The 27,862-nt window shown below is 38.1% G+C and overlaps 4 protein-coding genes across 4 annotated transcripts; 1 reads left to right on the top strand and 3 right to left on the bottom strand.

The window, feature by feature from the left end:
• Positions 1-1,564: 1,564 nt before the first annotated feature.
• On the bottom strand, positions 1,565-8,033 carry LOC111232430 (eukaryotic translation initiation factor 4E-1A-like). The gene is made up of 7 exons (XM_022759946.1): positions 7,995-8,033; positions 6,620-6,723; positions 6,111-6,206; positions 5,680-5,743; positions 4,267-4,380; positions 3,723-3,862; positions 1,565-2,976 (listed from the first exon to the last, which is right to left on the bottom strand). Exons 1-7 carry the CDS (start codon positions 8,010-8,012, stop codon positions 2,862-2,864), a joined length of 651 nt encoding a protein of 216 aa, XP_022615667.1. The 5' UTR covers positions 8,013-8,033; the 3' UTR covers positions 1,565-2,861.
• Positions 8,034-9,940: 1,907 nt separating this feature from the next.
• On the bottom strand, positions 9,941-13,922 carry LOC111232387 (alcohol dehydrogenase class-3). Its single transcript, XM_022759887.1, has 9 exons — positions 13,856-13,922; positions 13,188-13,289; positions 12,802-12,943; positions 12,615-12,702; positions 12,155-12,374; positions 11,285-11,545; positions 10,884-11,019; positions 10,253-10,391; positions 9,941-10,148 (listed from the first exon to the last, which is right to left on the bottom strand). The coding sequence occupies exons 1-9, from the start codon at positions 13,871-13,873 to the stop codon at positions 10,124-10,126; spliced, it is 1,131 nt and encodes a 376-aa protein (XP_022615608.1). The 5' UTR covers positions 13,874-13,922; the 3' UTR covers positions 9,941-10,123.
• Positions 13,923-14,419: 497 nt separating this feature from the next.
• gar1 (GAR1 ribonucleoprotein) lies at positions 14,420-17,412 on the bottom strand. The gene is made up of 7 exons (XM_022759872.1): positions 17,309-17,412; positions 16,866-17,053; positions 16,003-16,157; positions 15,814-15,873; positions 15,582-15,708; positions 15,064-15,186; positions 14,420-14,940 (listed from the first exon to the last, which is right to left on the bottom strand). The coding sequence occupies exons 2-7, from the start codon at positions 17,035-17,037 to the stop codon at positions 14,930-14,932; spliced, it is 648 nt and encodes a 215-aa protein (XP_022615593.1). The 5' UTR covers positions 17,038-17,053; positions 17,309-17,412; the 3' UTR covers positions 14,420-14,929.
• A 33-nt stretch (positions 17,413-17,445) lies between these two features.
• Positions 17,446-25,062, top strand: LOC111232378 (alcohol dehydrogenase class-3-like). Its single transcript, XM_022759871.1, has 10 exons — positions 17,446-17,531; positions 17,607-17,653; positions 17,912-18,013; positions 18,443-18,587; positions 18,662-18,749; positions 18,848-19,067; positions 19,929-20,189; positions 20,275-20,407; positions 21,197-21,335; positions 22,468-25,062. Exons 2-10 carry the CDS (start codon positions 17,636-17,638, stop codon positions 22,490-22,492), a joined length of 1,131 nt encoding a protein of 376 aa, XP_022615592.1. The 5' UTR covers positions 17,446-17,531; positions 17,607-17,635; the 3' UTR covers positions 22,493-25,062.
• Positions 25,063-27,862: the final 2,800 nt, after the last annotated feature.

Genomic DNA, 27,862 nt, shown 5'->3' with positions numbered 1-27,862 from the left:
GTGTCATTGTGGCAGAGAGCTGTGGGTTCAGTCCACTTGTCAGCCATCTTAAGAGAGGAGCTGAGTAGCAAAAACCATTTCATAATTAAGCTGTGAAACTGCCTGCGCCTGGAGTCTTGGTTTCAGATGGTTGTGAAATGCCATCTGCAAATGTGTCTGTTTTGTTTCCTTCTAAGGGAATTTTTTTTTCCAGGTCTACTGTGAGTCAGACAGAAAATGTGTTTGATTATATTCAGCTGTTCAACAGTGGCACATAGTGGTTTAAATGTCTAACCGTGACGTTCCAAAGCTTTCAACAAAGGTCACGTGTTGTGTTTTACATTGTGAAGTAAACCTTTTAACCTCACTATCTCATGAGACATTTCTGTGGATCTCTCTTCTAATTTCCTCTTCAGTTGTCTCTGGTGTTAAGATGTGCCTTGATTGATTGTGTCAATTACAGGGAAGCTTATTTCAAAGGGACAGGAGGGGCTAAGCTGCTATTGCTCCCAAGTAGCAGTCAATAGATGTGATAGATTACTCGAAGCCCCTTTTAGTCCAACTGCAATTTGTGTAGCCTTATAACAGTGAAGACCATAAATGACTGTAGCTGCAGCTATTACAGAAATCTCTAAATCCACCTTAATATGGTTGCAAGGCCAACAAAAAGCCTTAACACAAACTTAAGACAATGCAGAAGTGACTTTATAATGATCTTTTTTTTTTTTTTCAAACAGCCTCACACAAACATTTCATTATAGACGAACAAACCTTGTGTTATCAAGCTTATGCGAAAACAAGGGGGTTCAAGGAGAGACAGAGACCAGCTTAGAGAAAGAAGTTCGCAGACATAGTTTACGGCTGAGCAGGCTCACTAATCTAGATAAATGGAGCTTTCATTAAACTGAATTTTAAGGTTGAATAGTACATTAGTGTTGTGTCTAATGTATACAGATTTCAGACTACTCACTGAGGACTTAATTAGGAACATACCAATCCTGGGTAGAGCCTCTCATTGCTCAAAACATCTTCAAATCTTTGTGGTATGGATTCGAACAAGAAAGGTGGAAACGTTCCTTGGAGATTCTGCTCCATGTTGACATGATTGCATCACACCATTTCTAAAGATTTGTCAGCTTCACATTTATGCTGCCAATCTCCTGTTCTACCATATCCCACGGGTGTTCATGGTGCACTATCCTGTTGGAAGTAGCCATTACAAGATGGTAAATTGTGGCCACAAAGGGACGCACATGGACACAGTAACAATAGTCAGATAGGCTGTGGCATGCAAACCATGACTGATCTGTAAAGTCACTTACATCACATTTCTTCCCATTCTGATGTTTGATGGGAACATTAACTGAAGTTCCTGATTGTATGCATTGTACTGCTGCCACATGATCGGCTGACTGGATAATTGCATGTATAAGCAGGTGTACAGGTGTTCCTAAAAAATTGCTCAGTGTGGGTGTTTTCTGCTTAGAGTGAATGCCATTCACTCCTCAGCCTCTTTTCAGTGTTCTGTTCTAACAATTAAGATAAGTCCTTAATGAATGAAAACGGCCTGTTTTCAAACAACACATTCCACTGTACATGTTTATTTACATCACATCCTTTGTACATTTACTGCTCAGAAATACGCAGCACGGTGTTACATTCAAGGCACAGTTCAATCCCTCCAAAAAGTACTTTTTGCTTGTCACATACAAAAATCTGGAATGGAAATAATTATACTTTGTAAACTTTAGCAGTAGAGTATCAAAACTCATACCAAACAAAAAAGTAAACTTTCAAACTCAAGAAAACACTTTACACTGTAATATGGCTTGTCTGCTTACAAAACAAAAATCCTAAGTACCTAACAATATGTATATTTGGAAAATATCATTACAGACATACAGTGGTACAAAATGCTGTTGTCATGACATCTTTCTGTGAAGCTTTAATTTCTGAAGCTGCTAATTCTAGATATTTATCTGAGTAGTATAAAGTATGCTGACAGCTCAGGTATGAACACAGGATTACCTGGGCTTCTGGTCCATTTAGCGAAATCTGTAATTCACTTGAGTGGAAAGGAAGTCAATTTCAAATTCTTTAGACACTCAGTACGAAGCACCATATGTATGTAAATACATTTTCCACTCTTCAAAATGCAGAACATCTTAATTTCAAGAATCACAGAAACTAAAGAGTTCAAACTCAGATGTCCTATTTGCAACATTGGCAATAAAGTGACTTCTAAATATGTCAAACTGATAAATACACAAAAGACCTCAAAACATTCTGACTTTTCTTACATTTCTATGAGAACAGGAGGAAAAAACGTTACTATCAATTTGGCACTCAAGTTCTGTTCACTCTCAGAGGGTGTGGGTTACAACCCAATGTGTAGTTAAAAATATGATCGCGCTACAAAATGTACAATAAATCCATACATTTATACTGTAAATTAAGTGGCATGTACAGTTCTAACCAAAAGCTACAGTTTATACCAAAGTAGAGTTTTTTTACTTTAAGTAAGTAGTAAATAACTGATACCCACTAAGGGCTGGCTAAAATCAAAAATTCACCAAAAATATGCAGTTGCATTTGAAAATGAAAACTGGCCATCAAAACATATTTTACTCATCTTCAGTCCACCACCACAAAATAATTATGTTCTAAAACAACAGTGCTACATTTTAACTGCACATATATAAACAAAAACTTTGGTAAAGTGGCAACAAATGGGCAAACAAAAAGGAAGCAATTTTATCTCCACTTCAAATCTTTGTTGGTGGATAAACATGTCACTTACATTCATGGAAAAATTACAGAAATTCTATGTTGGCAATTGAAAAAAAAAAAAATGCACGGTTGATTATTCCGGGTAAAGGTCCTCAGGCAACAAACTTGTTCTTGGTTGTGGAGCCACTCTTTGTGGCTGTGTCAGCATGTGACTGGTATCCAATGATCACTTTTGGGGGAACGCCTAATCTCTCTTTATAAACACGCCTAAAAAGGAAAACAGAAGATAAACATGCACTACATATTAGGAAAAGGCACATTTAAAAAAAAAAAAAAAAAAAAAACTTTATAGGAACACATTACACATTTAAGTTATACACTAATCTGTGACAAACATAATCCTTACTAATGTTATCTCTCTACTACAGCATCGAGCTGTAGTAAACTAGATTATAGAGTTTATCCTCTGATAAGGCATTTTCAATGTATTTTACCACAGAGGGATTTTCCACAGGTTGGATGTCCAGCTGTTGTAGGTATCTTACCATTGTGCTAATGAACAAAATTAGAGCTACTTATTTTAACCATTAGGATTAAATATCTTTACTTCTGTTGAAAAAAATAAAAATAAAGCAATGCAGCTGGGCAAAACCTAGAATCACCGGATCAATAAACAACAGAAAAATGTCTGCAAGTATAAAACAAGACTGAATATTATAAATAGATGATTTATAAGATGATTCTGAATCTTTTCAGGACAGAGACATTTAGCATAAGAGCCAATATAATAAATCCTTCTTATTGTTTTGATGTCACTTCTAGTTGCATGACTGTGTACAATTTATTGTTCAGGAGACTATTTTATGAAAAAGGTGTATGTGGAGTTCGTATGTGGAGAGAAGACATTTGACAAATTGGCTCTGTACAGTTCCAGTAAAACCAGATTTTTTTTGTTAATTTTATATTTGGCACCTGTCAATTTTCCATCAATAACTGTGGTATCCTCAGCTCACCCTATGTGTGTGATGGCCTCTTTGTTTTCATAGTCTGTGGTCCATATTGCTATTTTATCTCCTTTGGCTCGGATGTTAATGACAGCTCCACACACGTCGTCAGTGTAGTCATCAAAAGCTTCACCCACCAGACACAAGAGCTGTAGAAAAAAAAAACAGACGTAATTTCAAAATGTCTTGTTGCCGGGGAGCAGTTGTTCACTTTTTAGTGGCAGTTAGTAGCTGATAACTGCTGATCTTTTTCACAGCACACATTTTGACTTGTCACAGTAGAAAAAGCACCAGTGTTACAAAGAACATTTAAGAATGACTCCACTCTATTTAATGATCCCAGTAAGCCATTATTGTGACAGTGAGCCAACATGCACAATACCAGGACCCTGAAACCAAAGCAGCTACATGGAATTCAGCCTTCATTATTTCTATTATTTACACCTGTGTTTTTCCCACTGTGATGTGTCAAATGTCTTTGGTGAAAAATGCCTTAGATAAGACTAATAATGGTATGGTTAATGTAAACAATGCTCAACAGGACTGAAAATACCGTCTCCAACCAGAACCGGTCCAGGTCTGATTTGCGCTGCTGTTTGGACAAAGTTATCAGCCAACGGCCACCTCGTCGGTTCCTTTCATCTTCCCACATGGGCTCAATTCCATCCTGTTTCCAAATGCAAATTAAAGCACACAACACTGTAAATATATCAACATATCTGTAATGAACAAATCTTTTAATTTAGACCAGGATAGGAGCAAGCAGTACATGTAGCTTGTTTTTTTCTTAAATAGTTACAGTATTACAAAATCAAAAAGGGATACTCCACTCAAAAGTAGTAGTAACAGCCATGCTGTTGTGCTGAGCTGTGAGTGAACTATACTGCTGAGAAAACTGCATCTGAGCAATGAAGAATATTTTAGGGGGAAAAAATGCTGTGTTTCACATTTACCGTTTTATCATTTGTTTTCAAGTATGTGCTAAAATCACAAGCAGCACCAGATAAAGTTATTTTTGGTGTGGTGAATTAAGGTGTGTGCACACCTAACTTGTTTTGTCAAAACAACCACAGTGATAGCACCTGATAAGTTGGATTCGCTTTGCCTCCAGGATGACTTTGGACAGTTTGATGAGAACTTTGTGATGAGATTGTAACACGGACCACAAAGGCAAAATGTACAAAATGCTGATTTTTAGAATTAGTGTGTGTGTGTGTGTGTGTGTGTGTGTGTGTGTGTGTGTACAGCTCTCTCCTTTGATGTGTACATTCAAACCAGCACTTTACTAGAATAGGTGTGCGTTTTCCTTCAGTTCTTCAAGAATGTGACACAACAGGCTAGATGTGTGACACTGGCTAAACCAAACAAGAGATGACACAATTAATGTACTGGTCATGGAAACTGTCTAGAAGAATGTGTTGTCTTGTTGATATGCACATGTAACCATGCCAGCGCATTTTTTAACAGTCCAGTTTCAGTCCATCTTGACTGATGCTCATAACTGACTCTTTCTCCATAAGTTGTTTGTGGCCACCAGAGAAGACAAAGTCAAGTCCAGTGAAGTGCAGCCTAACTCACCGCTAGTAAATGGAATAAACTGATAATGCTGGATTACAAGCCAATAAATCTCAAATGACTGAATTACCCATCAGGCCCTGTGAGTTCTATTTTAAAATGATTGGTTCCTTTGTAAGAATATAGTGTGCTTTAAATGGACCAGAATAGCAATACAATACAATACAATACAATACAATACAATACAATACAATAAACACCATTGTTTTTCTTTTTGGCTCTGAACAAGTGGACTTGAACTACAGCCTTTGACACAAAATGACACAATAACCCTGTCCATTCTGCCTTGATTAATGTTATTATCTCTTTTAAAAGTGGAAGCTAAGACAATTTATAGTTTTAAGTGGCTCTATTGTACAATGTTGAAAGGCAGTGATAAAAGCACTTTTACCTTGAACAGCGAATAGTCACAGCCAGACATCAGGTTACTTGAGAGCTGAATGTGGTTGTATAATCTGAGAAAGGAAGAAGGATATTTGATGTGCAAAAACACACGCTGTTAGCAGCCTGGCTAAAAACATGGTGCAACATGAATTTTAACCTCACATACCACCAACAACTGACAGATAACAGTGTTGTCTTGGTGATAAATTGATCCACCATCAAATGTATTCTGTTTCACAGTGTATAAACTGGCACAGGTGTCAAGGGGACAACAGGTACAAAAAAACAAATCCGGGATATCACTTACTATCATTCTAATTTAATTTTCCCCTCCCAAATGGTTAAACTGATCTGCAACAAATCTGATCATGAATGGGTAGGTTGGGTGTAATTATACAGCTTTTAGTGCAGTCATATGCAGAGCAATAATATGCTTACGCCCAGAAGTCTTCCACAGTGTCAAATTTAGAGATGAGACGGAGGTTGGCTTGCCATGTTTTGCTTTTGTCATTCTTGAAAAACCAAAGAGCCCACCTGCAAATCAAAGAAAAATCAAAGAAAAGTTATTTCAGACTACAGCTGCAAGCTTTGCCTCCACTTATGTTGCTCTTACACAAGCTTGTTTCATTAGAGGACTGCACATTTCCTACACAGCCTTTGTACTTGACAGTGAGGTGAAAGATACCCGAGTCAAATCCTAGGTACTTTTAAGTGTCTTAAAGATTATATAGGAACAAACTGGCAGTATCATTTCTCTAAAATTAAAATTGACTCATTATTGTCTTCCCAAAGTTTGATGGCATTATATGAATCTGGTAAGAGCTTAACTTTACCACTATCAGCTCTGTATTAATGCACTTGTTCTCAAAGTTGTCTGCAAATCTAATTATAACTTCTAAACTCTGTTGGGGAAAAAACAATAGAAGGCACATGAGCTGCAGTCTTACTTGTTTTGTAGTGGGTGTTTGATGTATGCTTCAGGACTTACAACCTTTTGAATGGCTGTTTCGCATTTTTCCTTTTCAGGATTTGCAGGAACTGAAGTTGACGCCTAAAGAAAAAAACAAAAACAAAAAAAAACAGCACAAACATGCATTAAAAAAGAGATTTGTTAAATTGGCACGTTTCTCATGTACCATATGTGATGACATATACTGGCACTGTTGCGCTGTTGTAATTACTAACTTTTGTTTGATTGTCATACATTTGACCTTTTTTCAAGCTGTGCTACTTTGTGAGTGGGCATGGGATGTGTGAGAGAGCGGATTGTAGATTGGAAGGGGGTATTTTCATTTTGGGAGTATGAGTAGTTAAGGAGAAGTTTGCAGTTTTTGCCACACATTGACCACACACATATGCAGATCTCAGGCACAGCAGGAGTGTAGTAGAACACAAATTTGTAAATAATATTTCTACAATACCACCCCCATAAATCCCCTTCTTCTAATGTCCATGAAAATAATATAAAATAATTTTTCATTGTACCCTGATTTATAGCTGCAGTTGTGAGGATTTTGGCAGGTAACATCCTAAATAAAATTAAACTGTTTTTACAAATAAATTTTACCAAATGTGACAAGCACCTTCCACAGACCAAACGTAACAGGGACACCTGACAATCCAACAATAAACCCTGCCAAACCTACGTTGATAACATCCACCCAGGTAGAATAACGTAAATTCACAATGAACTGCGTAGACATGTACTTGCAGAAGACGTCTTCACAACAGTATCATTTGTCGCACGATCACTGTTTTACACTGCATAATAGGCACTGATGTCATCTGTTTAACCACTACAGATCCAAGTTAGCTAAAAAGGTAACCTTTTTAAATATTAACTTTTTTCATAAATCCTAGCGCTAACGTTGTAGTCTATCCATTAACGTTAGTCGGGCACACATTAAACGGCTGACACACTAACGTTACCAATGCGTGGTTCCTCTCATTCATCCGAGGATAAGAGTTTATCTCAGGGTACTGAATGAGGTATCCACTCGGACAACAAGATGTTCACTAGTCGTGTTTCCCCCACGATGACTACAGTTTAGCGACAGTTCCTGTGAACAGTGAAAACGTGTGGCAAGCTGTAATGTTAGGAATAATTTAGGAAAAAACGACTAACGTCCATCTACAATGCTAAATGTGTAATGTTTGACTAGTGACTAATGTTACCTTCCAGGGGTAATACCGGTAAGTTTACAAAATTGCCGGAGCTGTGTTACTCGTTCAAACCTGTCGGTTACTTGGATAAACGGCTTGCTTGGATGGTAAAAGCCCAAGTTGAGTGATGTAGCTACGAGTGTGTAGCAGTGCACTCACCACCAGAGCGGTCGCCATCTTCTGGAAAACACATTCAGTTTTCTGGCGTGTGTTAAAATAGCTGATTGGGCCATCTGGTGCTCTACATAGCGCATGCGCAAGAAGATAGACAGTATTGATTATTGACAGTGGTGGAAGAATTCAGATCCTTTATGTAAGTAAAAGTATTAGAATCAAACGACGATAAAAAGAAAAAATTAAATACAAGCAGAAAGCTTTTCGTATTATATAAAGCATTAGCAGCTAAATATACTTTAAGTATCAAAAGTAAAAGTAGTCATTATGCAGAACGGTCCCTTTCAGATTATTGTATTTATTATTATACATATTTTTGGAATATTATCACTTTTTTTATTCTTCATTAACATACAAACACATTTTAATGTTGTTATTGTGGAGCAAATTTGAACAATTTAAACTGTTGGATGTTGGGTGTAAGGTATATTTCATACACTGATCATGTATTGTACATACAAAATCTTGATCTAAAAGTAACCAATAACTATAGATGTATTGATATAGATGTATAAATGTGTTGCAATAAAAAAAAATATATATATAATAATCACCTGTGAAATGTAGGGGAGTATAAAGTAGCAGAAAATGGAAATACTCAAGTACAAGTACCTCTTAATTGTACAGTACAATATTTACTTAAGTACAGTGCTTGAGTAAATGTAATTTATTACTTTCATGGTACAACATGGTATTCAGGATGGGCAGATTATTGTTAAAAATCCTAAAAAAATATCCAGTAATCAATTGTCATAGAAAAATAAAAGAGCAGATGAATTTGTCAGTGAAAGGTGGCTAAACAGTGCTCTCCAAGCTCTATTTGACTAGAGTAATTGCAAATAAAAAGCTTATAAAAAATTTAAAATCAGAAGTCCAAAGCTATTTTTCTATTTCTCATTTTCCTTTTTGGTATTTAACAGAGGCAATAGAAAATAAGATGATTGGACTTTTTTGCAGTCATCCCAAAGCTTTAAGCAATGTTGTTGATAGTGATTGTGTCAGTGTGTTAGTGTACATACTGTCTGGGTTGCAGCGTGACCTTTGGAGCCAGGGTGATACCTGCAGTCCCTGGTGGTTTATTTATATAACCCTTATCTTAAAAAAAAAACAGTGTAAAAGGTCATCACAGTTGACAAGAAACAAGAACATCTCCAAACAGCCAGAGATACCTTTTGATATTAAACCTAACAGGCACAAAAATGAAGAAATGAAGACAACTTGTGGCTGAATATTTTGCATATCAACTTGTCTTGGACTGCAAAAACACCGTTATCTGTATGTATGAGACTAGTTAGAAGTGCAAGCATCACAGAAAAATGACTAGACAGATGACAGCCTAGATTATTATTGCATTGAATGAGAGGGATGTATTACAAATCCCAAGTTGTTGAAATATGTTGTAGGCTGAGTAAAATATGCATATATTCTGTGATGTTCAGGCTTAGTAGAGATCCCTTCTAATAATCGATGTTCCTCTGAGTGCTAGAGCAAATATTTCTGATGGTGTGATTACTATTATCTTTTACTCAGGATGTACTTTGTGATCCCATCATGCAGTGGTACGCTCTGTCGGAGCCTTTGAAGACCTCACCAGAATTCAGTGCATCATTAATGCATTATTTATTCCAGATATTTTACCTGGAATACTTATTTTATTCAAATATTGCATTATGTAAAACATATCATGATTAATTACATCATATTAATGTGTATATTTTATTGTGATATTTAGTGTCCAGCATGTATTTCATGGCTAAACTCTGTTGCATAATACGAGTAGAAAGTATGAAAGTGGCACTGTGTACTGTAACTTTCAAGTAATATGATAAAATGCTGTTCAGCCAAATGCCTTTATATATAAATGTAATGTTTTCTTATAAAATGTTATGTCAGTCAGTAAATGAGCAACAAAAGGAAAAGCAAAGAACATATGCATTTCCAAAAGATTTTAATGATACCATTTTTGTTTTGAACAGGTATTCTACTGTTAATAAATTTATGTTCTAATACTTAAAGTTACGTCAACAAAGTGCAGAGAAATGCAATAAGTGCTGCAACTATGGAGGGAAATTGTTGAAAGGCTGGACATGAAGGATATCAATGCTGTAGGCACTTCAGAAGGTCAGCACTGTGCGGATACTGCAATGAGAAAAGAGAATATATGTTAGGCTGGGAAATAAAGAACTACAGCCAACAGAACTGCAGAAAGCAAAAATGTGTATATGCTGAACTGTTCTTCTCACCTCTTTCCGGCATGCATAAGGTCAAATCCCTCATTGATCTGCTCAAAGGGAAGGGTGTGGGTAACAAACTCATCCACCTTCAGCTTCTTGTTCATGTAGTCTTCCACCAGTTTAGGAACACTCTCCACACTCTTCCAGCCTAGGGTGAATATGAAAACTAGTTAAACAACCTTAATTGTCAATTAGCCAAAATTAATCAGTATGAATAACACACATGTAGCACCAAAAGGCCTTGAGCAAAGCACTTACTAACCAGAAAACTATATAAATACCTGGTCAAGTTTGACTTGGTAGAAAAACTAAAATGACCTCAAATCATATTAAACTACAATAACTACAATTTGATGACCATCTCAAGGCTAATTAAATACCACTACATCTACATACATTTTCATAAGAAAGCAATCTGCTGTCTTTGTGTCAAATTATTAAAAGAAAAGTTTTAGCTACAGTTTAAACTCAGCCTGATAAAAGTGGATCGCTTTGTAAATCGCTTTTTACATCAGTCTACAACTGCTTCCTGTCTCAGATGATAATAAGCAAAAGGGTTTGAACTTGCTGAAATTTTGGAACTGCTGCCAGACCACATTAAGCTCTTTATGACAAGAAATTCTCTAACAAAGTCACCCACCTCCAAAGGCTGTTCCCCTCCACACTCGGCCTGTCACCAGCTGGAAAGGTCTGGTCGAGATTTCCTGTCCAGCTCCGGCAACACCGATGATGACACTTTCACCCCATCCTTTGTGGCATGCCTCCAAAGCAGCTCTCTGAAATAATAAACTGGTAATTTTTCTGGTTTCTATGCACTGCCAACTTATGAATAATGTTTCATATGCTGCTTGTGCCACCTGTCAACTACACTGAACACAATGCATATGTGCACTGGCTCTTCTATGGACACCAACAGCCAAATTAAGATGATACATGAACACTATCAACTTATAACAGTGTTTTACATGTTGCTTATTCTGTATCTATGTGATGTGCCGCATGTTTTGCATTAATTAAACATGAACACACAGTAAGTCTCACCATGATTTGCACATTTCCAATGCACTCAAAGGAATAGTCCACGCCTCCGTCAGTCATCTCCACCAGAACCTCCTGGATGGGCTTGCTGTGGTCTTTGGGGTTCACAAACTCAGTGGCTCCGAACTCCTTGGCTTTCTCAAACTTTGCAGGGTTGATGTCCACGCCGATGATCCTGGTTGCCCCAGCTACCTTGCATCCCATAATAACAGCCAAGCCAACAGCTCCAAGGCCAAAGACAGCGCATGTCGAGCCAGGCTCAACCTGAGCATGCGTGAAGAAGAAAAAGCAATGTGAGAATTCAAATATTACAAAATCATTATCATTGAATGTTAATAAAATTCTATGTATGAACTTGAAATGTGTTTTGGCTGATGTAACTGATCACATTTACTTATACAAATAACAGAGCTGGATTTTCTTGCACGTTACATTGAGTTGTGGAGCAATTTATTTCTCTTTTTAATGTATTTACCAGGGATTAAAAAATTGACAAAAACTTGGAAACACACAGCGAAATTCTTTCTGTAAGGATATCATTAAATGTTTTTTGAAATGTTGCAAGTAAATTTGTTAATGCATTATTGTCTGTTTCCAAGTTGGGAACTGAGCCCCTGGCAACAATTCACATCCGTTCTGCATGATTAATATGGGTGACCTATTTCAGAGTGAAGCCTGGCAACAGTGACAAAGTTTGAATCTCTTTCATTGGTCCCTTGAGGATATACTGCAACAAACATGTTTTGCATTAAAATAAAAAAAACTTTAAACAATAACATGTGTCACGACTTTGCAGTGGTGAAAAAAAAAAAAAATCATCAACAAATGTTTTTATTTTTTGTTAGGAGGCAACCAACAGCCTGTGATACCCACCTTGGCAGTGTTAAGAGCTGCACCATAACCGGTAGAAATGCCACATCCAAGAAGGCACACTTTATCCAGCGGAGCATTCACGTTCACCTTGGCTAGAGAGATGTCAGCCACCACAGTGTACTCTGTGAAGGTGCTGGTACCCATGAAGTGAAACACTTGCTTTCCCTTGCAAGTGAAGCGTGAGGTCTTGTCAGTGAGCAGGCCCTGGCCCTGGGTTACTCTGCAGGGTGGAAGCACAGAGAGAAGATTGTTTCATTTTATGTGTGTATGATGAAATACAATTGCTGTGCACCTCAGTGCACAGCAGACAGAAGCTCAAACTGATGATGACTGAGCTTTGATTTGTCTGCCGTGGAGTAAAGTACCTGAAGCTATGAGACTTACTACTGAGGTTGCCTTTTGACATTTTTAAATTTCAGTCTTATCACTAAAGAAAAAAAAGACTATCTGAAAACATTACCTAATTTTCTGGCAAAGGTTGGTCTTGGGATTTTTGCAGAATTTGCATTCACCACACTGTGGTACATACAAAGGAATGACGGTATCACCTTTGTCAAAGAGAATTGTCAATAATTAAAATCATACAAGGAGTACTTCTTTTAACACAGCACAAGCAAGTTTCAACATTTTGACTGGTGGCTCCATACCTGGTTTGAATTTGGTGACACCTTCACCGACACTCTCAACAGTCCCTGCACCCTCATGGCCCAAGATGACAGGGAAAAGACCCTCGGGGTCACTGCCACTCAGGGTGTAGGCATCTGTATGACACACCCCTGTAGCAAAAATCTAAGAGGTAAAATGTTATTTAATGTTTATGTCAGGCACAGCAGTGAGATATATTGTGGAAAACAAAGGGGAGATTTTTCTGCTTCTTGTGCTGATGAGGCCTGACCCTGAGAGGAATACAAAAGGTGAACACAAAGATAAATACATAAAGAGCCTGAGCTGGCCTTCCAAATCTCTCTTATTAGTTACATTCATGTTATGCCTCTCTGGCATGGCAAACGTTGTGTGGTTTGGTTTGGTTTACCTTGATGCGGACTTCATGGGCCTTAGGTGGTGCTACCTCCACATCCTCAATGGAAAGAGGCTTTCCAGGTTCCCAAGCAACAGCTGCCTTGCATTTGATCACCTGAAGGCAGAGTACAGTATGTTTTTCATACAACGCTGCTACAATTAAATGAGTAACTTGTGAGTAACACCCACTGTGGGTGGACTGCAGCTGTACAGTGCCTGTGACAGGCCGAGCTAGCTGCACAGTGTAGTTAGCCTTTGAACTGTATGGAAGCTTATGCAAGAGTTTCAATTCTTTACTGCTGGAGTACTGTTAACGTTCTGCTTTAATAACATTAACGCTAAATGTGCGAGACGTGGGTGCAACGTATTGGTCAATAAACTAGATTCATGTGCTTTAATTGCTTTGTTAACTTTACATTTCTTTTAATTTATCTCTCGGGGCAACCGTAACAGCAGTTTGCACATACCAGTTGCGACCAACCGACCCCAGATCCCCGTTAAGTAATTGAACAGTGATTATTTGTACTTGTTCATTCAACGCACGTGACTGCGTGCAAGTAAATTAAAAGAACCTTGATTTTTTGTTTGCTACAAGTGAAATTGAAGCCACCTCAACGACACATGCATTAGGAAAGAATGCATTTAAAACATTTGTTGCGGATTTTGGGGGAATCTACTTACTTTTCCAGCTGTCTCCATGTTCTTTTCCTTCAGCACGAAAGGCCGGGGCGGCTCGTGGCCGTAAAGGAGTCAGTGGCTGGACCAATCAGAGAGCAGAACGTGCAAGGTATGCATGACGCAAACACGTCTGCTACAGAAAGTATCTCGAGGAGGCAACAGAACAGCTGTACACGGTTTGAAAATATAATTGTGGAATTGCTTTATAAGTAGTGGATATAATTACCAACATTTACGTGTAGAAACTCATTCTTGACGTCAGAAGTAAGAGTTGGTCATCATGAATATACTAAATATGGGAAGATTAGGGTAGTGATTTTTATTAAACTTGGTGGAGAAGGTATTGAGATGGAAGAAGTAAAAGTAAAAAATGACACTGCAAAAGTCCTACATTGAAAATGTTACTTCAGTAAATGTAAGTATAATTATTGCCATATAAAATGCTTTATTTTCTATTCTGGCTAACATTGTTGGATAAAAACATCTCCAACTAAGTACAATTTATGTATCCTGCTTCAGAATGTCAGGGATTCTTGTGACACCTGAGAATATAAAATAGAAACACAGTTACAAAGCACCTTTTATTCAAGGTCTTTAACAAAAATGTGACAATAATTGAAGATTTTACAGTTATTAGTATGTTTTCAACTAACACTGAATAAAATCTGACTTCCTACACATTTTCCAACAACTGACAAAAGTAATGCGTGGAAGTGTGTGAATGTCTCTCCTGAAATCTTTATCAAAAGCACAAACATCCATCATGGTCAAACATTTTAACACAATCAGCACAGGATAATGACGTGCCTGTTCACAAAAGGAGTCTGTAACCCTTCACAACAGGCTGAAAAGGTCCCCGCTATGTTCCACCTTTTAAATAAAAATTATCAAGATTCATCACACCTTTAAAACTGGTACAAAATAAAACAAAATAAAAAGATACACTCAAGTTCTACAAATAGAGGCAATGTCCAACCCCTGAGTCCAACAAGACAGGCACTGGCATAGAACACAGCCTTTATGCTTGAGAAGGTGTAGATAGGGATGAAAAGATCACACCACACCACCACTGTCAGATCATCTCCCGCCTACAAGTAAACAAAAAGAAAAAGATAAATGCGAGTATTACACACAAAAACTACATAACAACACGTGCACCTTCACATTAGGAAAGGCAACAAAACATTTTGGAGCACGGAACAAGGGCCAACCTCTGAATCCACGTCCGCCACCACCTCCTCTTCCCCTGAAACCTCCTCCACCGCGTCCACCGCCTCCAAATCCTCCAAATCCTCCACCACGGCCACCTCCGCCCCTGCCACCTCGAAATCCACCTGCAACAAAAACAAAAGCAAAGTAGAATTAATCACATTTCCAAGAAATGCTCTAAATAAGTTTTCATTTTCACTCTAAATCCACAGCAGCTAAGACTCACAGATAAGCATAAGTGCCCAAGTGGATTAAAACTCTGGGTGTTTTTTTTTTTTTATTCAAAAGAAGCTTCACTGAGAGCTAACCTGTCTATTACAGGAACACCCTGATTGCATGCACACAGGTACACACATTCACACCCAGAAGCTTCCCAGCACAACCACAGTCTGATTTAATGCTGCCAGGTCACAAGCTCTCTTCTCTCAACTTTGAGCCACCACTGGCCAATGATCTACATATTCACCAACAATAGGAGACAGATCTAATTAAAATGAGACATTAAGTTTGGATGCCTCACCTCCACGTCCACCACCTCTTCCTCCACCTCTACCCCCACCTCGACCTCCTCTTGGCGGCCCCTTCTCTCCTGGCGGCCTTGGGAGGAATCTCTGCAGCGGGAGGAGCTTCATTGGATCTATATAAAACTAAAAGGAGAACTTGTAAATTACATATAGTTTATTACACAGAGGCGCTGTAATGCTGTTAAGTATGCAAATGAACTACATTAAAATGTTATTGATGTTTTATACCTTCTGCAGTTTCTTAAACGAAGATGCCTTCATATTTTCAGAAAGTTTGACTGAAAAATACTGCAAGGACAGGTTAAGGAATGAACTGGAACAGCAAGAATGATATCTATACCCCAGATGTTCAACTTTCTCTCTTTATTATTTTATTCAGAGGTCCAGAGACTGAAAAAAGAGTAACAGAAAGGATACAAAGTCCCGGAGCTGGCCGAATATCTCATCCACCTTCCCGATCTGCTCCTTGTTTTCCAAGTACACTGGGGCATTGAAGTAAGGAACTTTGTTTTCCTCCGTTGTACACCTACACACAATATCATCTTCACAAGGATGCATGAACTCTCCCAGTGCTGCAGAGTGGAAAGACATTGAAAAAGTTGGTTGTGTAAAACCTGGAACAGCCATCAAGATGATGTCCCGCTTTCAATTTCTCTCCATTGCTCAAAAGACCACCCAGAATGCAAACAGTTGTGACATGAAAACAGTGGCAACAGTGGAAGTTTTGAAAAGAAATTGGCAAAAATAAAGTACACAGAAAAACTGCTAGGCATAAACACAGCGGTTGAAATTTACAACTCGTAAGTGTTCAGACAAGAGACAACAGTCAGCTGTGTGAGAAAAAAAATAACTACATAACATTGCCAATTTAGCACGCAGTCTACCAAGTTTGGTTTAATTACCATGGAGAACAGGCTTTAACTTCCATATTATTACACCCAGTGTCTGATATAGAGTTTCCTTTTGTACTTACAACTTGCATGTTGACGTTAATGGTGTTTAAAGTTGGAAACGGGGTAACTTTCCAATGACATTAACAGGTGGTCACACTCATTATACAGGTGAAATATTTTTGAGTCTGTGATGTTTAAGTGTTTGGTGCTCAAGGTGGATCTAGAAGTAGTTAGTTTAAAGTTTTCTAGCTACTTCCTATATTTATCACACTGAAGCTCATTGTTGAATCCTCAGCATATTGACCAATATCAAATGGCTCACTGGCAGGAATATCATCCTCTGCACCATGTTTTCAACATGACTATTTAGTGATTTGATGATCTTACCAACAACGTATTCTGGAGGACCATAGTCTTGCTGTCTGTTGAAACCACCTCTGCCACCACCCCGTCCAAATCCTCCACCTCTGCCTCCACCAAAGCCTCCTCTGCCTCCTCCACCTCGGTTAAAACCTCCACCTCTTCCACCACCTCGTCCGCCTCCTCCTCTGAAAGACATTTTCTCCTCGAGTCCTCTGTGATCAAACAAAAGACAACATAAAAAAACGCGAATCAGTGGTTGGTTAAATGCAGCATGTGGACTTCCAACACTGTGGACTTAGAAGCGCTAAACAAGTTTTAGCTAACATGCTAACTCAAGTCCGTCGTCCAAGCTATAAAAAGTCACCCGCATTTCCTCACACAAAGCAATAAGTTATACACTTGCTTCTAAATGTAAAGAATGAAAAGCCTACAAAGCTTTCAACACACATTTAAAGCAGAACACTCACGAATTTGATCGGCTTGCAGCAGCTATTTACACCGAGGGATATCCATGCGATGACAACACGTGTGACCTAAGACTGCCGTAAAGCTACTCATCAGTGTCGGTAAGTGTCGGAAATTCGCTCTCAAGCATAGACTGTATATAAAAGCTCCCCTGCCGCTGACTTTCTTTTTTAAAGAAGCAGACCAGCAACTGGTTGACTCATCCACGGAAACATACCAGACTCGGTCAGTATGACTGCAAATGGCACATAGTTATTTCTCTGTGACTAGAGATTTAAATATTCTTTTGTTCAAATGCAGGAAATTTAATTAGCAGACATCAGTCAACAATGTCAACAACAGGTCAGGTAAGAAAAACAACTTAATTTACATTGTATGCACTGTTTGTTTTATAAAGAATGTTATTATTAATACCATTGTTATAATTATTAAGTTTTTTTTTTCATTCTGATGTTCATTGTCCATTACTGGCCCCATTTTGTGCCTCACAGATATTTATAAGGGACTTAGGTCATCATTACACACACAGCAACCACACCCAGCCAAAACAGGCTTTAACACAGCATGTTGCTCACATACTGTGACTTTTTTTCTTTCTTTCTCAGGTGATCAAGTGCAAGGCAGCTCTTGCTTGGGAACCTGGCAAACCTCTGGCCATTGAAGATGTGGAGGTGGACCCGCCTAAGGTCCATGAAGTCCGCATCAAGGTCAGTTGCTTATCCCAAAGTTGGCTGCAACAAGGAAACCATGTTTATTATAAGTTGGAACTTATTGTTTGGGTTGTAAATGGATGCACTTGTGAAAGTTGCAGGGCAGAAATTTCAGTAGGGACAGCTGTTGTTTTCTCAGAAATAGTTATTTGGAGTTGTTTTGACAGAATAATATGAACTAATTGAAACCATGGCACAATATTAAGTTCCCTCAGTGACAAATCCATCCAAGTCTAAAATAGCATAAAATTGTATTACTCATATAGACACCGTTTTTACTGTGATCATACAGACAAGAAATGCTGACAGGAAGCATTTGAATATTTTTGACTTCCTCTGTCTCAGTTTCTTTCCTATTGGTGGCATATTTTACACCAACTATAAATAGTTCATAAAGCTGTCAAGTGAGCCTGCCTGTTTGTACAGATTGTTGCCACAGGTGTGTGCCACACAGACTGGGAGTACCTGTATGGGCAAGGAATGAAGTTCAGACCATTCCCATTAGTTCTCGGCCATGAAGCAGCAGGAGTGGTAGAGAGTGTTGGTCCAGAAGTCACCAAATTCTCACCGGGTAAATTATACAGCTCACAGCATACATAGAACATACATAGAACTGTAACTGAATTAGCTTTTTGTTGTTTTCAGGGGATAAAGTCATTCCTCTTTTTCTGCCTCAGTGTGGGGAATGTGAGCGATGTCTGAGTCCTAAAACAAATCATTGCAGGAAAAACTGGTGATTTCATTACCACATGTTTACACACAGACATGCACCTTTGCTGTATTGCTGTCATGGTGTTTCGCTGCATATTGATCCTTTATTGGGGCTTTTAGGGCAAATATGCAAGTGGGTGTTTTGGCTGATGGCACAAGCAGGATTTCTTGCAAGGGACAGCAAGTGTACCAGTTCCTCGGTATCAGTTCCTTCTGCCAGTACACTGTGGTTCCTGACACCTCGCTTGCAAAGATAAGAAGTGATGCACCACTGGATAAAGTGTGTCTTCTAGGCTGTGGTGTCTCCACCGGTTATGGAGCAGCTGTTAATACAGGCAAGGTAAGAGGATACTTCCACTCAAGTCATAACTTGAATTCACACCAACTCTGATGTGGACCAGTGGTTATTCTGTGCAGGTCTCTGTAGGTTCTTAAAACACGAGGCATGCAGATGCAAGAAATTTGCATAAACATTTAATCGCAAATATGTCCATTTATAATTAGTTGAGCTTATTTTACCAAAATGGATTTACCGTCAGAAGGAAAACATCTTAGTTGTAATGTGTATTTGACATTTTCCTAAGTTGCTACCTATTGATGTTAACAGCATTTGGCAGGAGAGCAGTTACTTATTCTTCCCACTAGATGTCAGTACATAACATGAGCACCATGTAAGTGTAGTTAATGGGTTAAAAAGTACTTACAAGTTCCGTATTCCACACCTCCTGGTTTTTTTTCACAGACGTAGGACTGCTCAGTAGTAATTTAAGGACAAACTCTTAACTGAAGGCAAAGTGATACCATGAACAAAAGTAAGATAATGATAGAGCATTCTTGTATCTGTTCTCTCAAAATATTCCAGCCAATGGAAAATTTAAATGTGGTGACTGTACAGTGAAATTCAAATTGCATTTTTGATATGATAAGATATCAGTATTTCATTTAAATAGCATTTTTTGAATCAGGCTTGCAAAGTCCTCGATAAACAATGAAGAAAAGCCAAGAAGGCTTAAAACCCTGGTTTACACAAGCACGCTTACACAAGAATAAAATGCCACACCAGAAAACAATTAGATTTGCATGTATGTGATTGATATGTTTAGAAGAATGAAGTCAAAATGTAAAATATAAAAGTTATTTGTGAACATCAGATGTCACTTTAATAGCTGTCTGAGTTGATTCCCACACGGTGTGCATCCAGGTTGAAAAACAATCCTCATGTGCCGTGTTTGGGCTTGGAGCTGTTGGACTGGCCGCCGTCATGGGCTGCCAGGTTGCTGGGGCAAAAAGGATCATCGGGGTCGACATCAACCCTGACAAGTTTGAGAAAGCTGCAGTGTTTGGAGCCACTGAATGTGTCAACCCCAAAGACCACAGGAAGCCCATCCAGGAGGTTCTGGCAGAAATGACAGATGGAGGGGTGGACTACGCTCTGGAGTGTGTTGGAGATCCAGCTATCATGGTGGGTGTGCGACAGTTTCACACATTTTTTCACATGAGTGTGTCACTGTGTAAATGTATTTTAAAGGCAGTATTAATCATCCTAGACTGCTGCATTTGAGTCTACAAAAGATGCCTGGGGCTCCTGTGTGATTGCTGGATGGACAGAGACAGGAATGATGAACGTTGTGGTTGAAAAGATCCTCATGGGACGCACCTTGAGGGGGACTTATTTTGGAGGTGAGCTTAAAACAAGTTACCAGGCCTATTGCATAATGCTTCAGCAACAATTTATGGCAAGTGGCATGATAGAGAGATGGAGTGACTGAGTGACTAAGTGGAAAGATAATAAAAATGCTAACACACATTGTCAAAGCCTAAGGTAATGTCTTGAGATTACAATGTTTTGTCTGTTCAACAGTGAATGAATGTTTTATACTTTTGCTTGATTAATGATTAATTAGCATTAATTATAATTAACAGTTAATTGATGATGTAGATTTTAGTCGATCCTCAGTCAGGTAATGGCTTTAGGAGTTTTGATGGAAGTCCCCCACAGTCAAAAAGTTACTGTTGACTCAGTAGAGGCAGGTAGCTAACAGAAGCTTCAAGCTAGCTAGACCAGAAAAAAATGCAGACACACATTACATCTTTAGTAAAGCAAAAGGCCCTTGGTCACTTCTATATCACAAAACGAGAGAAAGATCACACTTATGTAATGTGCGTGTAAAGTATGTAAAGATATGCTCACCCTCTGTTAAAAGCATCAAGTCCTAACCCAATATCTGGATTATGCCTCTCTGGAAACACAAAGTCTCTAAATGAAGTAAAGTAGGTCCACCAGTGCAATAACATCTGATATGGATTGAACATCACAGATTTAATGATATCTATGTATCTAAGGGTGATGGTCACTTAAGGCAGGAAAATGGAAAATATAGTAAAAGATGACAAGAAAAGTGCTCTGTTCAGCAGCTCATTAATGGCCACTGGTTCATGAGGACTCAATTTCATTAACCTTTTCTAAAGGTTGGAAGAGTGTGGAGGATGTGCCTAAACTGGTGGATGACTACATGAAGAACAAGCTGAAGCTGGATGAGTTTATCACACACAACCTCCCACTGGATCAAATCAATGTGGCCTTTGGCCTTTTGAAAAGTGGGAACAGGTAAGAACTGATTTATTTGTAGCTGCTAGTTTTGGCGTTTTTGTTTGTGATGTGTATATTCTTGTATAACTCAAATTATAGGGGCACAGATCTGTTCATGGAGTCACATTATTGGAGACTCATTATCTATTTGGGGACAAAAATCCGCATCCCACAAAGTTAATAATTTAAGACTTGGTTTATGGTTCAGGTTAGAATGCGGGTTAAGCACAGCATTTTCCTAAATATTATGACCTCGCAGTTGTTTTTCAAACTGCTGCTATGGCCATCTTTGCATACTTTTGCATACCATATGCATACCCCGCCTTTGCTTCTTTTTATCTTGAAACTGTTCCCACACACCATGAAATATCTGATATATAAAGGACACTTACATAGATGGATCACTGTCCTGAAATGACAGGAGGCCCCTGGGCCACAACCTTTGTGTGAAGTGGCTCTTTAATATTTCTTGTTTGATAGTCATAGAGCTCAGAATCTTTCAGTCTGAGGTCCCATATAGGGGTAAGTCTTGGAATTTGATTAGTTCTCAGGAAAACATAATAAACTTTACAAATAGATGATTTTTCAGGAATATATTTGATATACTGTGTGTGTGTATATATATGTGTGTGTATATATTCTTTCTGTCTATAAGGGCTGTAACTAACTATTATTTTATCTGCACATTATTTTCTTCATTAATTGCTTCTCTATACAATTTCAAGAAACTGTGAAAAATATTCACCATAGTTTCCCAAATTCTAAGGTTTCCTCCAAGACTAAGACTAAGAATTGTATTACTCATGTGGGCATTACCTCTAGTTTTTATTTTAACACATTTGACTTCCGCTTCCTCTTCTAAGTTCCTCTATTTGAATATATTTAAATGTAATGTTTTGCTGCAACAACAGTCACAAATATTTTCAGTTTACAATTGTAGTATTCTGGCTTCAAGCTGAAGCCAGGTAATGTTGACTTTAAAGGGAAAAAAACTCTATCTAAATAGTTGATTGATTAGTTTGTTAGTTAGTCTGTCTGAGTGAATAATTGTCTAATCATTGCAATTCTCTTTTCTGTGTTATGTTTTGGGTTTGGCCAGAAATCTATGACTTCACTTATCCTAATCATTTCTCTTCCTTTTTTGCCCTAGCATCCGTACTGTAATCAGTCTATGAGATTCTCAAGAGGAGGCTCAAGCTCAAGCAGCTACCTTACATGTTGGAAGATTGGCAGTCAAGTCATTCCAATTTGTATACAACTCGTGACTGATGAATTGATGATTGAAGATGAATGATTATACTCTTTTTCTTAAAAGACATTGATAATTAATATTTTTCCATGCTTGACCTTGTAGCAAATGAGCACTTTTGCCACTAGATGGCAGTCTTATGTCACGTAAAAGCCTCTGTGTTTGTGTCCATGCATACTATCTAACTTTGTAAAGACGTTGCTTTTCTGCATTCTGCATTTCTTTGTTTTTATTCAGATTAAATTCTACGGTCGTTTTGTTCTTGATGTTCAAAGACTTGATGATCATAGAAACACCACAGAACATTTAGTACACTTCCGTAACCTGATACCGAATGTAATGCCTATACAGCATCTGCAGTAACGTCAAGACAAATCTCCACATCTGTCACACTTGGCCTCCACAGTCATTCTGGACTTGATATCAATGTGAAGTGATAGTTGGAATTAAATACGTTTGTATAGAAGATGGGGTGAAAGACACAGGAACCAAATGGCTGAATCTGTCATCAGCCTGCCTCATGTGGTCAGGCTTACCAAATTTCGTCCTTGGTAATATTATATATTGATTTAAAAGGGAGTCAGAGAGAAGGGCTAAAATAACAGTTGTGGTCTGTCAGGACAGAAGACAAAGGGTTGTTTGGTGAAGGTTGTTCTAAGTTCTTCTCAGTGAAGCACTGAAATAGCTGTCGAAGGAATTTGTTTTATTGAAGTTCCATTCAGATCAAATGTGGACCTTTGGCAGTTCCCCCTGCTTTTCCATCTTTATTTAAAATGGAAGATAAATTGGTGCTCTTCCTCTAATGTTGGTCTCCTCTGTCTGTGTGCTATCAATCACAGATTATACATCTTATACCCCCCTCCTGCCCCCTCCTCCTCATAAAGAATCTCAAAGCAAAGACGGTTTTCGAGAAATAGAAAGCAGAATACTGCAGAGAATGAAACAGTAGAGAGAGATAACGGAGGGAGATCAAAAGGAAAAGGAAGACAAGTTTTGACAGGTGGTTATGTGACTGGGCACGCTCAACTATAAATGTTGGACATGCTCGCAGATTTATAAGGCTTTCTTGGGGACATGTGTCTGACTGTCTGCCTCATCTATGGGAAATCTATCCAAAGTGACGACCATAAGTCTCCTACTGTTTTTTTTCTCTTTGTGTTTGAACTCTGCAACCTCTGGAATTGTCACAACATTGTGCAACTGATACAGGGAGGACGTGCTATCTGAATTACAACCACAGCATTGTACACATTTTTGTCCATCTTGTCATGTGTCACATTCATCTGTGAAGCTTTTCTGCAGATACCGTCTGGATAGGAAACTTTGGCATAACGTGGCATGGAGTCGAGTAGTGATAGAGACAGCAACCCTAACATTTGCAAATCATATTTACATATTTATTTCTATGTTCGTTCTCCCTTGTTTTTACCTATTGCTGTCATCACTCCACTGCGACAACTCTTTCAGACATGAGACTTCATGAAGATAATTGACAAACAATAGAAATGCCAGATGAGGTAAATGCCATCACAAAAATAAGGGCATGTCTGGAAAAAAAAATGTCAAAAAGTGCCGCCTTGCCTTCCACAATATTTAGATTGGGATCAAGAGATTTCCCCTTATTTATTAAGCTATATTCCTGTGTGACAGGCAGATAATGACATACTGAACATGATGAGAGCATAAAAATAGTGGGTGGGTAACACCCTATTTTAACAGACAGTGGTTTTATAGTCAAAAACAACAAAAAATATAATACACCATTACCCACTATTTATATTTGTTTTGTTTTTTTTATATTTGTTTCACTTCATCTTAGTCATGCTTTTTCTGGCTGTTTTCCTCAGTGAAAACAACTGTGATGTGAAAATTCATATTCATAGCAAGTATCAAGAGAGACTGTTTCATTTACTGAAGTGTAATCTGTAGACTGGGTTTCTCAGATTTTTTCACCAAGATCACAGTGATAAAGAAGATAAGTCTGCTGTTCATTTACTCCAATTTCATGCAAACCTTACACACCTTTTTAGTGTTAATAGTTTTCTGCATGCTGCAACTAAGCCTGTAGCAACTTATAAATAATCAGCTTTTTTTTTTACAAAAGACATTTCTTGCAAAGACAGGTGTAATTAATAAATGAATCAAGGCTGGATTCCATTTGGCTGCTTCTGTTTCAAGGTCCTGGTATTGTTCATGCCTGCTCACTGTCACGCTCTCATGGCTTACTGAGACTCTTGAATGTGCTTTTCCTACTATGACAAGTCAACATGTGCTGCTCTGAAAAACAGCCATGTTACATAACTAGATATGGGATTTTGGCCATTTTAAATGCAAGCCCATTGCAAGGGTTTATATTACTGCATATGTGTAAGATGACATTACTGTGCTGTCACATAAACTGTTTGTACACCTGTTGGTCTAAATGTCTGCCATATGTCTCGTGAACATCATAAACAGAAGACGTGAAACCACATTAATACAAGAAAAACTACTGTATCAACATCTCTGAGAAATAAGCCAGAGGAGCAGCACATCTGAAAGAGACATAGCCAGTTAGGCAGAGAGAGATAGAGGGATGGATATACTGTATAGCCCCAATGGCTATGGAAGAATGGCCCACTTAAGTCACTAAAGACTGCCAATGTGAGGCCCCTGTTTTATCCGCAAATCCTGGCCATTATACGGCTAATGTCAGGCATTGCCTGTGACATCCCTGGTCTTTCTTTGACACGGTTAGCTTTAGCCTCTGTGTCAGTGGAATATACTCAGCTTCAGCAGGGGACAGCACAGTAGGCTACAGTGCTTGATGTCTTGGAGGGACAGTTTTAGTTGTCTGCTGCATTAATGAATTGTGCTGTAACAAATCTGACACAATAGTTTATTGTTATCAACTGAAACATTGACATTTTTAGGATTTATGAACAAACTGCCACGTTCTAGTCTTGATAAAAAATACATTGTGACATTATGAAGGGTCTTAAGATTTTAAGGTTTCATAGTAGACCAAAGTGGTTGTAGAATCAAACCTGAAAATAGTTGGTACTGATGTTTTTCAGATGATGACAATGGTCTACTTTTACCATATTGTCCAGATGTGCTGTTTCAAAATAAAATCCACAAACCTTTTTTTTTTTATGTTTCTATACCAAACCCAAAGTTTGGATGCATTACACACATATAAAAAGCATTGAAATTGAATTTAAAAATAAGACATCTGTGTTGGCACTCTTCATGCATACATTTTAAAAGTCCATGGTCCCACACTTCAGAGGCTTTTTTGTAATACCAGACCCCTTACCACAATAATGACTATATCACGCTCTTCTCATTGAGCCATGCAAGACCATATGTTTTGTATTTTGTAACCTGTCAATCATATTGTGTCAGTGTTTTATAGTTAAGTTGCAACAGAAATAGACAACAAAGAACGGGATTAGACAGACCACACATGGCTATTACCAAAGAGACACACAAACACACACACACATAAAGAGCTGCATGCGTGACAGCTCTAAGCTTTTGTTGTGTTTTGTCTGACAGCAGCAGTAAAGTAGTAATTGAGAGATTAGCACTAAGGTGCTATCATGGCACTCCTTTGTTTGGCCTCTCCCTTATTGGTCACACAGAATACTACTAGAATGTGTGGGAAGGAGATAGTTGGTGTAGTTTGATTTACTTTAGTTTGTTTGAATCTGTCATAAATGAGCTTGTCTAAATATGGCATCCATAGCAAAGACAATACACAATATAATATTTTGATTACAGATAAATATCATACCATGATTGTCAAATAGCAGGATTGCATAATCAGATTTTCTGCATGCATAGATGTGGTAATACCCCTGTCTTTGATCCTTATTGTCATAGAACTTAAAGATTGATTACCGTAACTGTATCGTAGATCATTTGACCTTGTGGGCTTGACAGAACTCATCCACGACAGACTTGGACCCAGCCCTATCCCCGTCTGCCACAATGCTTTTTTCAGCGTGCCAACATTGAGTCAACAGAGTCATTTCATGTGGTTATGGGCTGGAGGTAGGGGGAGATATTTCTCTCAGACCCTGTGTGTTTACCCCCTAATCCCTGAGAAGAAGTTCACAAGCATGAAGAAAGTACTGGGAGATTTAGCTACCTCCCAAACCTGCTCAGTTTGCAGCTCCCTTGTCTTCCACAGCCACAACGGGCTCGGGTAATTCCTGGGAATGTTTGTGAAGGTATTTTTTTGTGTGATTGTAAGAATATAATTGGTATGAAATTGCTGGTTGTGTTCTTATATGGAACAATGTACAATAGTCTGTACACCAGACAGGAAGAATGTGTGCATGTTCACTGTCTTCTACTAGTTTTACTTTTATTCACAGTTGTTACTATGTGTCATAAAACTCAACTGAGTTACCTCTCTGAATAAAACAGACTTATTAATAACTTTATTTGTTTAGCACTTTTATTAATTATCATATGTCTATGAAAGACAAAACAAAATGATACGGTGAAAATTATAACCAGATAAAATTAGATAATGATCATCTTCAGCAAATTTAATCTTGGCAATTGCAAGAAGAGCTTCCTCCTAAATGTGTGCCCTTGTAAATATGAGCTTAGTAGATCATATTAATAGAAGGCTAGTATGGTGATGTTTATATTCAGCATTTAGTAACAAAACTGTCTGCAATTGTTCCAAAATGCAGCTGCAGTGATTCTAACTGGAACTAAGAGAAGACACCACATTACTCTAATTTTAGTATCCCCTTTTTGACTTTCAGCTGTCTCAAGATTACAATTCACATGCACAACATAGAGTTACAATAATGAGGATGGGATTTTATGAACACAGAAATGACAGTGACAGACAGAAATGGTATTACTACTATGACTACCACTAAGAACAAGAACAAGAACGACAACAAGAACAAGAACAAGAACAAGAACAAGAACAAGAACAAGAACAAGAACAAGAACAAGAACAAAACCAAGAACAAGAATGAGAATTATACAAATAGGATAGATTAGCACAGTGTTAGCATGTACCTACTGTACATGCTAACACTGTCTATATGATACCAACAATCTAAAGTATTTTTGCCTGATTGCAGCTGTATAAATTCTTGAGTGACATGTGTCTGGCTAATTATTTTGCTCTTCTCATTTTAAATTACATTGGATGGATGTGATACATAAATGGATAAAATGCAAATTGTAATCTCTAAAATGTTTAACTTGACATGAATTAATCCTGCAACACTGAGAAAAATGTTTTTGCACTTGTTCTGTTTGGCCCTGAAAAAGATTCTGG

The sequence above is a fragment of the Seriola dumerili genome, unplaced genomic scaffold, assembly GCF_002260705.1.
Source record: "Seriola dumerili isolate Sdu_G_001 unplaced genomic scaffold, Sdu_1.0 BDQW01000331.1, whole genome shotgun sequence".
Lineage (NCBI taxonomy): Eukaryota > Metazoa > Chordata > Actinopteri > Carangiformes > Carangidae > Seriola > Seriola dumerili.
This window is presented reverse-complemented; position numbering and strand designations above follow the sequence as displayed.